The sequence below is a fragment of the Sylvia atricapilla genome, chromosome 3, assembly GCF_009819655.1.
Source record: "Sylvia atricapilla isolate bSylAtr1 chromosome 3, bSylAtr1.pri, whole genome shotgun sequence".
Taxonomy (NCBI): domain Eukaryota; kingdom Metazoa; phylum Chordata; class Aves; order Passeriformes; family Sylviidae; genus Sylvia; species Sylvia atricapilla.
In genome coordinates, this window is record NC_089142.1 from 67,606,211 (window position 1) to 67,621,455 (window position 15,245).

Sequence of the window (15,245 nt, forward strand, 5' to 3'; positions counted from 1 at the left end):
GAAAATTCGATCTATAAATTAAAGAAAGGCACGTTGTATAATTATGCATAAGAAATGGGTGGGATTTTGGCGTCAAGAATAGAAAGCAATGAAGCCTTAGCTTCAGACCCAAAGCCTGCTGTCCTGCAGTATTTCCTATCCATAGTAGTGCTAATTGGTGTACATTCCACAGCCAAAACATGTGGCTGCCTCCCATTTTACATGTGTCCTCTTCTATGGGAGTAACAGCTCCTCCTTTCCTTTTCAGGAGCACATTTACAAATTGATGAAAAGTGATTCTTATCCTCGTTTTATACGATCCAGTGCCTACCAGGAGCTGCTACAGGCCAAGAAAAAGGTATTGGTCCATCTTGCCTTTGTCTTGCCACTGTGCAAAGCAGTGGTTATGTTTGCAACAATACTCAGTCTTCTCTCCCCTGTGCCAGTGCAACTGGATATCTGGTAGGTGACCAGCTTGGCGTTTTTGGAGGGTCACATACACACAGGAGTTCAATATACATATATGTGTATATATCCTGCATGCGGGCATGTTTCAATGAGTTAATCTAGCAAAACTTATTTTTATTTTTACATCCCATATTGTACTGCTTTCTCTGTTATGAAGCACCTTAAATTGCGAAGTGCTTTACAAATACATTAAAAAAAATAAAATAAAATCCCAGAAGAATAGTCTTTCATGTTTGCAAGTTTGCTTATGTAATAATTGTTGTTCTCTTTATTCCACCTATGAAAGCTACAGAATGTGTTTAGCAACAATCTTATTCATATGAATAACTTCTAACATCAACTATAAATATAGGGGCTTCCTAATTTTGTTTCTTTCCCTATTACTACATGAATAGTTTTGAGTAGGCTTGGAATCTGTCTTGAAAGATTGATCATGTCACACTTTGGCAAACACAGGTTCATGTCTTGGTATGTAATATTTTCTTAAAAAAGTCCAGATTATGGAATGGGTTCTGAATAGCCACAGCCCAGAGTATGTGGAGCAGCTTTTACAGTGCAGATTTCCATGATGATAAGTAATTTTATTAGTGGGCTCTAAACAGTAATCTCCTAGAATCAGTTGGGAGCCCTGTGCCTCGCAAAATCAGGGCCCCGATTGTTACTGGAACAAGGTAGTTATTAACATGGTAGCATTCTATTGTTAATAATGACAACCTAAAATTAAATGAAAGTACTGTGTGATTTTGTTTTTTGTTCAAACATTGATTTCTGAAGATCCAATATAGAGAGAGATGTTGAAAATACCAGAAAGCTTCAACTGTCCGTGTGAAGTCCTTAAGTTTGTGAATGTCAGTTCATTAACACAAGATGTGCACTTCATTATTTCTTTTTACTTTCAGTTTTTCTTTAAATTCAAACCAGTTTGATCTCCATGAAAAATTATTTTTGTCGAGTACTATATCTGTTTTGCCCATCCCCTGTTTTGCTAAGTCCCATTACAGCCTCATACCTGTGTTTGCTTCCTGATTATACAAACTTTGTTTTGCAGTCCATTGTTACATCAAACCTTCTTTTCTACTCCATTGTTCTTGCTTTTCTTTTCCCCCTCCTTTTTCTTTTTGTTTCTTTTGTTTTATTTATTTCAAATTTAAGTTGGAAAACACTCTGGATCGTCGAACATCTTTTGAGAAATTCACACGCAATGTGGTAAGTTTGTTGCCTCGGAAGACTAGTAAGCCTGATGGGACATCCTTCTCCCCTTCCCCTCACTGATCCCTACTTTCCCTTTTGCTTCTCTAACTTGATGGTTAAAAGTGTATTCATCACAGCTTGTGAATTTTCCTGGGAATGACAGCTTTATAATGTACTTTCATTACAACCCCTCCTCCCTAGTCCCTTTCCCACTGATCTCAATGGTCACACATGGAGGAGTGGACCTTTGGGAGCCATGTTTTTTGCATTAGGAAGCATGAAATTAGTCACTTTCCCCCCTTATAATTTTAGTAAAGAATCTAAGATTATGCTTGATGTTGTTTCTTTTTCTGGTGCCTCCTAAAATACTAAGTCTAAAACAGTTGAATACATTGGATTTCCATCCTGTCTTCTTTTTATTTTATTAAAAAAGGCTTTGTCTCCCTTTTTTCAATTGGGCACAGGGAAAAAAAAATAATAATTTTCCCATCTTCCTTAATGTCTAACAGCTTCTACAGGACCAAAGAATTCATGCTGTTTATGTGCAAGGGTTGGATTTGGATTAATTTTCATAATGGACTACAAGAACTGATTTTTTTTTTTTTTCAATGCATAACTTTTGAAAACTGTTTCTCAAAGGCAAAAAAAAATGAAGGCTGGTAGATTTTGTGTGGGCATTCTTTTGCCACCTGCCAAAAGATCCACTGATTTCGTGATACTTATGATTCTTTTTACTTCTCCAGTTTCTTTGGGATTATTATTTTTTTTTTTTTACTTTGTGAAAGTTCCAACTAAAGAATTCAACGCATTTATTTTTGTAGGGCAGAAACATCCCTATTTTTCCATGCCATAAAAACTGTACACCAACACTGAGGGCGAGCACTAACCTGTTATGAAAAGAGGTAGAAAGATCTTGGATTATACTTGAGTTTGTCTGCATTGTCTGTTGAATTGTGCAGGTGACGCTGCTGTGTGTGCGTGTGCGTCTGTGGCTTTTTCTGTGAACTGGTTAGTGGAGCTGTGTGTGTTGAAATGAAAAATATGAGAGCTTTCAGCAAAGATCATGGTTTTTGTTTTTTTGGTTTCTAGGGAAGGAGAAACAGTTGTCAGAAACTGTCTCCCCTGTAATAAGGCTCGAGAGTATTGCCTCAAGTATTAAAAAAAATGCATATATACCTTCCAGTAATCAAAAAAAGAAACAAACACAGTGAAAGTTTTGTGAGGCTGTGGGAATATCTCACTGTTAAAAACAAAACAGTAATTCTTTAACTACTTTCTTATAGGTAAAGGCTTCCTGTAATATGCTTTGAATCCACTATAATCAGGAAGAAATTTGGATTCAATGGGACAAAGTCAGTAAAGGACACTAAAAGTAAATAAGCAGCCACAAAGGAAACTATCCCAATGTTAGAAACAAAAACCCCTATGTTTTGCATGGTGGTGTTGCCATAGCATGTTGCAGTGTGATTTGTGTGTTGTCTAAACAGGTTGGATCTATAAAACCACATCGTACATGATAGCACTATACATGATAATTCCATTATAATTCAGTAAGAAGTTTCATATTAATAAAAAGTCTAAAACAGAGTGCATAGAGTGGATAACACATCCAGGACCTCTGAGAGCCAGAGTTTTTCCCAGTTACAGTACCTGGCAAACTGCAATGCTACATTTATTCATGGCATTTGAGCAGCCCAGGGATCAGGAATTGGCTATGGTAAACACTATGGAAACAGTGGCCATGAGGGGGGAAATAGCAAGCTGCAGGTAGAGGGGTTGGGAATACAGCACAAAAAGGGAAAATGTGAAGACAAGGCTGGGAGATGCTGAAATCTCTCCTAGAGCAGCCTTAGGGATAAACCAGCAGTTGCAGGCACAAACATGGGAGCATTGTGCCCTGCAGCTGTGCCTGATTTTCATCCTGCTAATCACAGGCAGAAGTACCAGGATAGCAGCATGCCAGAGATGCAAGGCAGGCCCAATAAACCAGCTGTGAACTAGAAATGGAAAAGAGGATTTATGGAGATCAGTAGTTTGGTAGAAGAGGTTTGGTTTTTTAGGTTTTTTTTCACAGAGCAAACTCTGAAATAAAATCTGTGGTTTTGCTTTTTTTCCAACTACTGGCTGTTAACCTGGGTGGAGTCTGTCAAGTCAGGTCAGGTATGAAAGAAAAACATGTCACTGCTAGATCTATAATCTCTATTAGACTGACAGCTCTGAGGCTTGCAAATTTATCCAGAGTATCAGGATGCTCAAATGCAAACCATTTTTCCAAGATGACTGAATTCATGTCACCCACTTCCTCAGGACCTCTTTCCACCAGACATCCTTGTTCTTACACTCTTGTTCTTGGTTGAGATGAGTTTATAACATGTAATTATCTGTCTTGGTACAGTGGTTCCAACCAGCAGGGATGAGGGAAACATTTCTCAGAATATTCTAGAATGCACTGATTAACTTGATCATTAGTGAAGTGAGGGACTATGGAATAGATCTGTTCTACTGATTAATATAGAAGACAGGTGTGAAAAGGGTCTTCTACAACCTGGATAAATGCTATCATTTCTGATTTAGTGAGATGAAAATTACAGTTTCTCTTTGATGGTTTGCAATATTTAGACTGATTTTCATGGGATTTTTTTCCTTAGTTATACCAAAGTGGGTTTGTACTAAACTAAATTAGATCTCAGTTTTTTCCACTGGAAGTGTTTAATAAAAACCCAGTAACCCTGGCTGTGTCTAGGGACTCAGTCTGAACAGATGGACTTGTAATTCATTATCTGATTTGTTGATTCTAAGAGGCTCCTGATCAATGTTAAATGAAATTGGGTTATACTTGCTACAGAAGGCATTTCTTACATTAGAAGGTTTAGAAACTTTGTAGAGGGCAGTTGCTCTCTACTAACTCATTAGTTACCTGAAAATAAACCTATTATAATGAGTCATTATTTTAGTCTAATGGAGAAAAAAATGGAAGTGGAGCTATACACTAAGCTCAGCTCTGCATTTCTTTGACATTGAAAGGTTTTCTTTCCAGAAAATTTTCAGTAAGTTGATGCAGTTCATAAAAGGCCTAAATGCTCAGCTTAAAAACTGACTAATTAGCTGCCCTGTAGATTTTATAGTGCGAAATTGCTAATGCCTTCAGCAGTCTGCAGCAGAAAATATGGATAGTGTTAGAAACAGGTCTGCATTCACATAAAACACACAGAAGTAATAGCAAGCTAGCATTTGCTATATGTAATATTTATTACTGAGCACTTTATAGTTTGTATCTGAGTAGTAACCCCAGCTATCCTTGGCCTGCCTCACTTACACCCCCAGCTACTCTGTGAAAATACAGAGCACAGACAGTTCAGCACTACAGAAATGAAGCCATTGGATGAGTGAATTGCCTTGGACTAGCACAGGCAACCATGTGTGTCACAGCTTTGAGTAAGAGCCACAGAGAGCAGTGACACTGGGCTCCTCCCCTGCCTAGCTCAGCCCCTCAGCTGTCTCTTTGAGAGTAATAAAAGTCCAGTCACTCACAGCTCCCCAAGGGGCATGGGAAGTTGAAGATCTAAGTCATGAAACAGGAGGATCTCATTGCATGCTAGAGCATAAGAGAGACTGAAATCAGCAGTTTCTGTGACATTTAAAAACTGAAATTCTTTTGAAGGGTTCACATGGAGAAAAAAACTATTAAAAAAATTAAAATGAAAAAGCTCAGCAAATTTACTTCAAGTGCTAATACCTACATTACAGGGGGAAAAAACAGGTGAATATAAGCAGGTGAATATACACTGGTAATGTTGATGGCAGCAAAGAGGTTCTTCAAGGAACAGTTTTGTCTGTAATTTCTCATGTATGTGCAGGGCTTGTGACAACGACAGGCTGAGCAGGACTTTGTGAGCCCCAGCCTGATGCTTAGCTGTGATTACTGGTCTGGGACCCTTGAGACAAAGGGACCTGCTTTACAGGAGGAGTGAGTTAATTTAATTTCCACCCTAGGCAAATTTTACTGTCCCACCACAAACCAAGTTAGTGGGGCACCCTCCTTAGAGCTGTGGGGTGAGACACACCATCCTCATGCATTGGTGCCATGACTTCAGATGCCTCATAAAAGCAGCTTCCTCAGTTCCTATCAGTGGGCTGTAGTCTTCCTAGATGCTTAAACAAGTGTGATCTCTTTTAATATTAAAATCTATCCCTTTTATAGAGGAACAAAGCAGATCAATAATCAATTTCATCTGTTAATCAAGAAATGTTTCTATATGAATAGGTAAAACTTGTGTACACAAGGCCCTACTGTGCCAGACCAAAAGTCCATCTAGTCCTAAAACCCTGCTGAGGGCTGGATTTTTCTCAAGTATAGCATTGTGCAAGAAATTCAATGCTGTTTCAGCTGTGGAATCTTATTTTGAATTTACTTACAGGTTATTCCCAGTATTTAAATAAAAAAAAAAAAAAAGCTAGTCAGAAGAAATATAAATCACAAAGCTACTTATTTGACAAATACAAGACAAGAATGAAAATTATAATTATTTGTAGAAATGAAGGTCTTTTCCATTTCAAGAAGGGATGTCTTATTCATGTTTGGATAAGAATGAATAAATAATTGAAACTTTTATTTTGGCCTACTAATTAGTAAAAAACCCTAGTTTTAGGAGTTTTTTTAAGAATTATGCCCACAGAGGAAAATTATAAAGCTCATTCCAGTGAGGACAGGCCTCCTTGTGCTGTTCTGCAGTGACTGGAGCTAAGCTGCTGTGCTCTGTGCTGAAGAGCGAAGCTTAGGAGTAACACCAGGTTCATCTAAGTGAAGAGTTAGCAGAGACTGGTACTGGGCCAGTATCTGCTGTTTTCCAGTTGACAAACATTTACCTGATTCTTAGGCTATTTTCAGGAATGAGAACTGCAGAGAGGTATGGAAACTTGAGGAGTCAAGCCCAGGACAAACATACTGAAAATATTTTTCTTGTTCATTGGTCCCTTGGAAACCTACATTTCAGATGTTTATTCAAGTTCAAGGTACCCCATCTGGCAAGAGGTTTTAGGTTAATCACAAATGAGAGCAGCTCATCAGTAAATGCAAAGTGCGAAAGGAGAAAGAAATGGATGTCACTGGATTTGGAGTGAGCCAAAACAGGAAAGCAGTTGTTCAGCTGCCACCTCCCGCTTCAGGTTATTGCAGGAAACAGTATGGCCCTAATGAGAAGGGAACAAAGGGCTGCAAATCTCAGCCAGAGGCAGAAGGATTTCCCTGCACATGTATCTACTTAGCACTGCAGCTGTGCTGACAACTTGTGCCCCGAATTCAGTAAATACTAACCTTGTCCCCTTCCTCACATCTGAAAGAGAAATACACCTGCACAGATGGCTAACAGCAGCATTTTGTGCTGGTGTGGAAGCTGAAGCAGAATTCTGAACCCCAGAGAAGTGCTGAAGCAATTCCCTTGTGCTGGTAGAGCAAGGGCTGCCTCAGCATGGAAAGGCATTTACTGCTTCTATTCCCATGTCTCTTGAGTTGTGCTCCTGTCAGGGGCTGTTTACACACCAGCTCTGTGTGTAGTGCGCTGCAATGTCACCTGGAAGCTTTCCCTGCTGCTCTGGCTGGGCTGACAGTGTGCTGCAGGTGTTTCACATGTGAGCAGATGGGGAATACTGAGGCCAAGGAGGATTGCTTCTTGCTCCACATCTCATTTTGCTCACAGTGGGATGGTGCCTCTCTTTCCCCATCAGATGCATGGAGTTCTGTTTTCTAGTGCTACCAGTATAGGTCCTGGGGAGGAGCACCTGCCCTGGCAACAAAGAAACATGAAAAAGGAGCATTTGACGTTGCTTAGTAGAAAGGAAGATAATCTTTCAGAGGAAAAGATGTGATCTTTCTCTACCATACATTTCAACTCCAACGCCTATAGACATTTCATATTGATATCTTTTAAGCCACGTATATATGGAGGTTGTTGATGACTTTTTTGCTGGATTATTTGAGGTGTTAGTGTCATTCTGCATACATGGGTCAGTCAGTGCAACTGTACTTAGCAGCATCTACACATGGCTTTACAATTTTGCCCCCTAAATTCGCTAGAAATAAAGCTGGAAGGACAGCTCTATGTCAAGCAGTTAGTATGTTCAAATAGGGACTGAATGCTGGGGCCAATTGATTTTGTATTTTTAGATGTAACTGTTCACTCCAGCCGCTGTGCTGCCTTCTCATACTCTGACTCCCTTGTCAGGGTATGTGTGCAGGGTTCCAATTTGGCATCTGCATTATTAGTAAAATTCTGAAACAGTTACAAAGTTATGTCCAAAGTACACTACTAATACAGCCAAAAATTCCTAATCATCTTTAGAATTTGGCCATATGATTCTAAAGGTTGATGTCGAGAATATATTGAAAATATTAAGGATCTCCTTCCCATTATTCAGATAAACATCTACTACTTCTGATTCTGCCTCTCCTGCCCCAAATTTTCTTTAATCTCACTAGCACAGGAAACATCTTCATGTGCTACAACTCTGAAAACCTGCCTGTTAGATGCAGGTTCCCAAATCAAAATCTGGCTTATGGAAATGCTGCTAGCATTGTATCTGAAAGAAATAGTGAGGCTCAGCTCTTAAATTGACCCATAATGGATGATCCTTACATCGGTCTGTAAATTAAGTCTAGAAGCAGTAATTGTGAAACCCTTCCACAGAGAGCTAAAGCAAAAGTATACTCTGGAACAGAGTTTGAAAGAAATATTTTGTAAAGTGAAAAATAACAAGTCCCTGCAGTTCTAATAACAAGATGTGATAATTACGTATCTGTGGCTGAAATGGATTCTGTGAATTAAAAACTTATTTTCCTAATCAGAGAACTTAATATGATTCAGAATAAGCATTTAAGAAGATCTCTTAAGGAGGGTGTATCTTCCAAGCTGTCACTTTTCCAACTTTGTGATAAATTAGAACTACTAATGCGTGGAAAAAGACCATTTCTTGTTGTTGTTGTTGCTCAGATTGAAGTTCCTCTGAGGCAGGGAGGGGAGTTGAAGGAGAGGACCATCCAGAGAGTTCCTGATCACTGTAGGGCTTTGGAGAAAAAATATCCAAAGATCAGCAATATCCAGGGAGCAAGTTACATGGAATACAGGAAAAAATTGTCATGACAGCTCACTGTGTCTCTAGGGGAAAATTCAAACAATATGTAGAAAATGTACACACAAATCAGATCAATTAATAACTACTTTTTGGCCTGATTTTTATGTCAGGACTTCCTAGTTTATGTGATAACATAATTAATTCCTGAGATGCTAGAAGTTGTTTGTGGTCCATCTAGAACTTCCAGAAATTTTGGTACTCCTAAATAGTAGTTGCAAATAATAATGAACAATTATTTCATAGATTTTATGCCACAACAAGCATTTATGTAGATTTCCAGTGTAGTATTGAGCAAATTGTAACTAATCGAGAACTCCTGGTTTTAATATATTAATTAAGTGGATTATGTAATTCAGTACTAAAGGGAACTCATACCTGTTTACAGAAAGTAGCCAGACCTGTACACCTGTAAACTCAAGTGCAAATAACCTAATGAAAGGCAAAGATAAGCATATGTTCAGTATTTTCTGAGATTGTGTCTAGTACCAAAAGTCATGAATTGTCTAACAAAATTTTCCAACAGAACATTAATCTTGGAAATGCTTTTAATGTTTTAAATTGTATTTCAAGGCTGCACTGCTGTGGAGGCTTTTTTGACTATTTAAAAAGAAAAGGCATCTTACTATAACAGATTACTTGCAGCACTAGAGGAAAACATGGTTTAGGGTTAAAAAGTATCAAGAAGCTGTGAATTTAATATAGGTAGAAAGTGGCAGATACAGGGAAGACAGAGTGCCAGGAAGGAGACTTTCCATCTTTCAAAGAAGTAGGTATTAATACTGTCAAGTGATATGGGGGAACCCGATGGATGAGCAGTCTAACCCAACACTGCAAATCATGAGTTCCCTTTCAAATTATGTTGTAGGGGAAGTATTCATCCTAATTTGTTCAACTTGTATTTCTCAGCACAAAGAATAAAATAATTATTCTTCCTTTTTTATGGAGACCCACTTCCTTTTAATTTTCTTCCTTTTTTAATTATTCTTCCTTTTTATGGAGACCCACTCTGATATATTGCATTTGAGCGAGTGCTCAAGACCAACTTAGAGATCCCTGAGAGCTTAAATTTAATTGATAATGACAATAGATATTAAATTGTATAATTCCACTGAGTTATAACATTGCAGATGACTTAACAATTTATTGATATGGCAGAATAAGTTCATTTACCATTTACTGCAGAAAATGAAGCATCTTTCCATAGTTACAGTATTTTTATTGTAATCTCCTTGAAATCAGTTTGATACTTCTGAATTGAGCACTTAAAATGAACAGTACAATAAATGTAAGTATTAAACAGCTAACTGGTGAACTAGAGGCATTTTCTATTAAATGTTTTATGATATATTTGTGTTACATTGTCAGGGTATGCCTGTGATGTCAGCTTGCTGTACCAGCTGTGCCTCTGTTGGATCAGAGCCACAGCAGGATGGCCCTTGGAGAGCTATCTCCTTTTATGTGGCCGTAGGAGAGCTCATTCCTGTTCTGTGGTTTCTATCTGGCTCAGATAAAGCTCAAACCTGCCTGAAATATACCAGAGTGACACACCTTACACCATGCTCTTCACACTGTAGACATAGCTCTTGGGGGACAGTCATTACACCTTATTAAAAGAACTCGTTATAAAATTGAAACCACATCCTTGCAACAGAAGGAATGATGAGGAAAAACAACAATACGGAAATCTAACACCATCAAAGCAGTGTTATGCAGTCACATGTAATATACCTGACCAATGTTCCTTATAAATAGTAAATATGCTCTCAGCAAACCTTTTGCTGTGTTCATGGAAAAGATGCTTTCCTACCTGTATGCAATCTGCCTCTTACTTTCTTACCTTGCCTTGAAAGTAGCTTTTTTGTCCTCTGTGACAGAGCTACTGCAGTTTGCACATTCATCTTTTCAGCACAAGGCACCCTTGCTTGCGGTAGCCTTCAATTCCTGGGTGTGACTGACAGCAAAAACCTCAGCATCAGTTTCTCATCAGCCAGAACCAATCTCGTTCAAAAATGGCCTTTAAATTTGCTGGCTTGTTCTGTGAAACAATCTGGCTGGCTGGCAGTGCAGGTGTTTTAAGTGTAAGGACTTCCTGTGGTTTAAGGTTTGACAGACTCCAGTTGGTGCCCCTAGTTATTTGAGAGTGATGTGGCAACACTGAGTGGTTGCTGATGAACAGGTTTGCAGTGATCATGCCTCTGTTTTCTGTTTTTGTTTTTTGTTTTTATCTTTTCCTCAGGGGAAATCGCTCACATCAAAGAGGTTAACCAGTCTAGTGCAGTCCTACTAAAAGGATCACCTTGTAGCATGGAAGCAGACTCAAATCATTATACATACTTTGTAGCTCACTGATTGCCTGACTCAGAGGACAGTAGAACAAGATGTTGCATGAGCAAGGACCTGACTTGTTTTCTTTTGTGTATACTAAGGCATTACAGACTCCGAGGGACTCTCTAGCCTTTCGATGCCTCCATTTCGAAAACTGTCTGCTCACTTCCTCCTTCATATCAAGCTGGATCTGTGTCTTTTTATTTTCTGCAAGCTCAAGTACAGTGAAAAAAAAGCTTCTGCTAGGCACAGTTTATTAAAAAAAATACGTCAATCAAAAACTGGAAGAAATGTAAAAAATGCATATATTAATAAATATACATATGGCATCACATTTATTGCACAATAAATTAGCACAGAAGGTTTCATTTCACTGATGTATTCACATTGAGAAAGAAAGCCTGTGTCTTTGTCTGTTGTCTGTATATTCTCTGTTAATGTTTCTTGCATTTATTTTTATACCATATTTAAAAAAAAGAACACCTTTTACTCCAGATGTATTAAAGTTGATCCTTTCTCTGTAAATTTGTGTATGTTTATATTGTTGTTTTATCTTTCATTAAAATATGCAGAATCTCTTTCCTTTGGGAAGTTTGAGATTTTAATATTGAATCTGAAGATTAGTCAAGAGTAAAACGATCCCCCAAAGTTACACCCCTTGTGCTTTCTAAAAAGTGACATGAAATGGCATTTTCTTTCTCTCAGTGACACCTAATCAAACACACTTTGTTGATAACCATTTACGTTTTCTTTTTTTTTTTTATCAAGCCAGCAGCAGAGAGACCTTTCCCGCTTGCTCGTCATCGCATAAGCAAACCTTTCTTTAAGCTAGGCCTGTAACAGTGCAGCCCGCACAGTGATGGATGGCACTGCACTTCCTTAGGAATGGACATGAACAAAGCTGCCTGAGAACACAAGGGTACACTTGCTAAATAGGAAGGACAGTGCTTCTTTCTCCTTGCTGTCACTTGTGATGCCAGGCAGCATTTTAAGCTGAGAAGGTAGTGGTTTGGGAGTGCGAAGTATGCGGTCTGTGGAGTAAACCTCCGGTAGGAACGCAGGAGGAGGCTGTCATTTTAATTCCAGGGCTCTGTTGGCAGATGCTGTTGTGTGTCCACTGCTGAGCTTACTCACACAGAGACCTGTTGATAGATTTATGAGCATGTGTTGAGGTTGCCTGTGAGACAGTAGATATGGAGCTTCTGAAGCTAATCTGAGCTGCAACCAGAAATCTGCTCGGCCTAAGAAACAACACTGTTGACTGATAGGGGTGATATAAGGATAGTAGACAGAATCTCAGAGTGGAAAAGAGAGGATGGGAACTAAGTCAAATGACAAAATGCTGGTACTTCCAGGGCATGGTAGGATGCACAGGACAAACAGGCCTTTTTAGCAATGCACAGAATAGACTCAGAAAAGCCAACTTTATTACCATCTGTCATGCCGACTTTGGTTTCAAAGGGAGTGTGAATCCTAAACATGCACACACAAAGTGGTATGGCCATAGATACAAGCAGACAGTCAACTTGAATGCCTTAGCACCAGAGACATCTCACTGAGCATAGGAAAACCACCTGCATTGGTGCCATTGGGGACAGGACTGTTGCACACAGTTCTGCTGCGGGCAGAAGGGAGGTGAGCTGCCTCCTGCAGGGAGGAAGCCACCTGCTCTGTCAGAAGCCTGGTGCAGCCATAACCAGGAATGCAGCATCTTCAGACAGGCAGTCTGAGTGAACCCAGTACAAAATGCATTACAAACCCATGAATGGCTGTTCCCCATATTCTGCTCAGTTGAGGTTTCTTGAGGTTTGGGATATCTGTTTGTTCATTGTTTTTGCATGCCACCGTGTTTCTGGTTTCTAGGTAGGATGACAATTACCTCTTCAAAGTATCTCTGGTTTTTTTTAATGGAAATACCTCATCAGAGCTGGGTCCTATCAAGATCTTAGCAAGAGCTCCATGCAGGTCAGCTCAAAATATTCACAACCTAGGGAGGTCAGATGAATTTTAGTAAGTAACCACACTGAATCGCAGATCTTAAACTGAGGTTTAATTTTACAACAGAAATGTTAGCTCTGAGACATGAGCTTGGGGCCAGGTAATCTGCAGAAATTTGAGCTGTGCTTCACTTCTCAGTGCCAAATAGAGATATTTATTTCCAAACTCCTGCTGCCACCAATTGCATCAACTGGTATATTGCCTCCTTTGCCTTAGTAGTTAACTAATTAGATACCACTGTCTGCTTCAAAGAATCACTTCCTTCAAATACCTACTGTTTCAAATTCAAGCATTAGATATTTCTTGCAACTTCACCATAAGAATTTTTTTTTTTTCCCCAAATCGCTTTGCAATACCAACTGGTCAATAAAATGTCCTGGAGTATTTGTATTCCTGATACCCATTATGTACTTATTCTAGTTCTTTCATGTCATAGTTTAACTCCAGCTGGCAACTAAGTACCATGCAGCCACTTGTTCACTCCCCACCTACCTCCAGTGGGACTGTGAGGAAAAGAAGAAAAACTCATGGGTTAAGATAAGAAAAGTTTAATAATTGAAATAATTTATATTAATAATGACAGCAATCTTAATGAAAATGAGAGCAAGAGAGGAAGGAATAAAACCCTCCACCCAAGACAGACAAGCGATGCACAGTGCAGTTGCTCACCACCCGCTGACCAGTGCTCAGTTCCCCATACAGCGATCGACTCCCCCAGTTTCTATACTGAGCATGGTGTTTATGGTATGGAATATCTCTTAGGTCAGGTCAGCTGTCCTCAGGATGCTCCCTCTCAGCTTCTTGTGCACCTGCTCCCTGGCAGAGCATGGGAAGCTGGGAAGTCCTTCACTTTGGGTAAGACCTGCTCCACAGCACCGAAAGCATCAGTGTCTTACCAACAGTTTTCTCATGCTAAATACAAACCACAGCACTGCACCAGCTACTAGGAAGAAAGTGAAATCTATCCCAGACAAATCCAGGACATTTCCTTTCAAGAAATATGAAGTCTGTATTGAATGGCTGTCTTCCCCTGTATTTGCACAGGATTTAACATGATGTCTCTAAAGTAAGACCAGACATTACTAATAAAGATTTCAAAGTAGTCAGGGAGCTGTGTTAAGGTTTCATTTGAGCTTATTCCAAGTGATACAGCTCCACTGTGAGTGAACTTGGCCCAAACAAAGTCAATCCTACAACTAGATGATTTTATAAGGTTTATCTGCAATCTTCTGATACTTCACCTCATGACTGTCATCAGCCAGTGATACAGTACTGGGACTGGAAGCTCCAAGCAGGCACAAACTTCCTTTGCTTCCCCACAGAGAAAAGCTTAATTTATGTTTCCAAATTTATATGAAGATCCACTTCAGGAATTATCTGAGATTAAGGCATGCTTGCACAATAACCGAAGAGCTGTATTATGACTTTAGTTAGACAACAATTTACCAATTTAGAATGTCAGTGAGGCCACAAATCTGCTGAGGAAAATAGACCAAGACCGAAAATCACTCTGAAGGGACTATATTTCTTGTCTTCTGGGGAAAAGCCATCAGTCAGTGCTTCCTGGCTCTGCCCAAAAAGCTTAAAACCCCTATGTGGGTTTTAATTGTAATATTATTTGTATATTCAAATATTATTTGTATTTGTAATATCAATTGTAGTATTCCTTAAAGTGAGTGGTTGGAGCTTGAAACTTTCACCTAAGAGCTGGGGTTCCTCAGTCAGTTACTTTCCCCAAAAATCCTTGTGCATAAAACAGTTCTAAAGCCTAAAGGATAAAGTGTTTGATGGTGCCACTGCACACTTCAGGTGAATTTTTGCTCCCAGATCAGCCTGTGAAGAAAAATGGCTGGTGGGGGAGGCAGAAGATACCCTGGCGCCTACCTGACAACAGCAAAATATTCACCCCTTCTTCTCTAAGAATCAAGTAAAAATAGTCCTTCAGCGTTAGAAAACCAAAGAGAGACAAAAAGCGCCTTACAATAGTGATGAGATAAATTGCAAAATGCTGAGCTGAAACAGTAGTGGAGACAAGCCAAAAACTAATGAGTTGAAGGTGAACACAGGACTAAAAAATGGGAATTAATTGTGGTGACCAGAACAGAATCGACAAGAGAGGAGAACTGGAGTGCTGAATAATTAGGAGCAGGAGAGGC

The 15,245-nt window shown here is 39.3% G+C and overlaps 1 protein-coding gene across 7 annotated transcripts in view; it reads left to right on the forward strand.

The window, feature by feature from the left end:
• The window catches only part of RGS7 (regulator of G protein signaling 7), a 228,759-nt gene that overhangs the window by 200,472 nt on the left and 13,042 nt on the right, over nucleotides 1-15,245 (forward strand). Inside the window, exons 16-18 of one of the 7 annotated variants that reach the window (XM_066315665.1) lie at nucleotides 248-337; nucleotides 2,460-2,540; nucleotides 11,193-11,279. In XM_066315665.1, the coding sequence (XP_066171762.1) occupies nucleotides 248-337; nucleotides 2,460-2,534 (165 nt within the window). In that variant the 3' untranslated portion in view covers nucleotides 2,535-2,540; nucleotides 11,193-11,279. Of the gene's footprint in view, nucleotides 1-247; nucleotides 338-425; nucleotides 648-1,599; nucleotides 1,654-2,459; nucleotides 2,541-11,002; nucleotides 11,151-11,192; nucleotides 11,670-15,245 lie in introns of those variants that run through there. The other 6 variants (XM_066315662.1, XM_066315664.1, XM_066315661.1 and 3 more) reach the window with 6 other exon arrangements.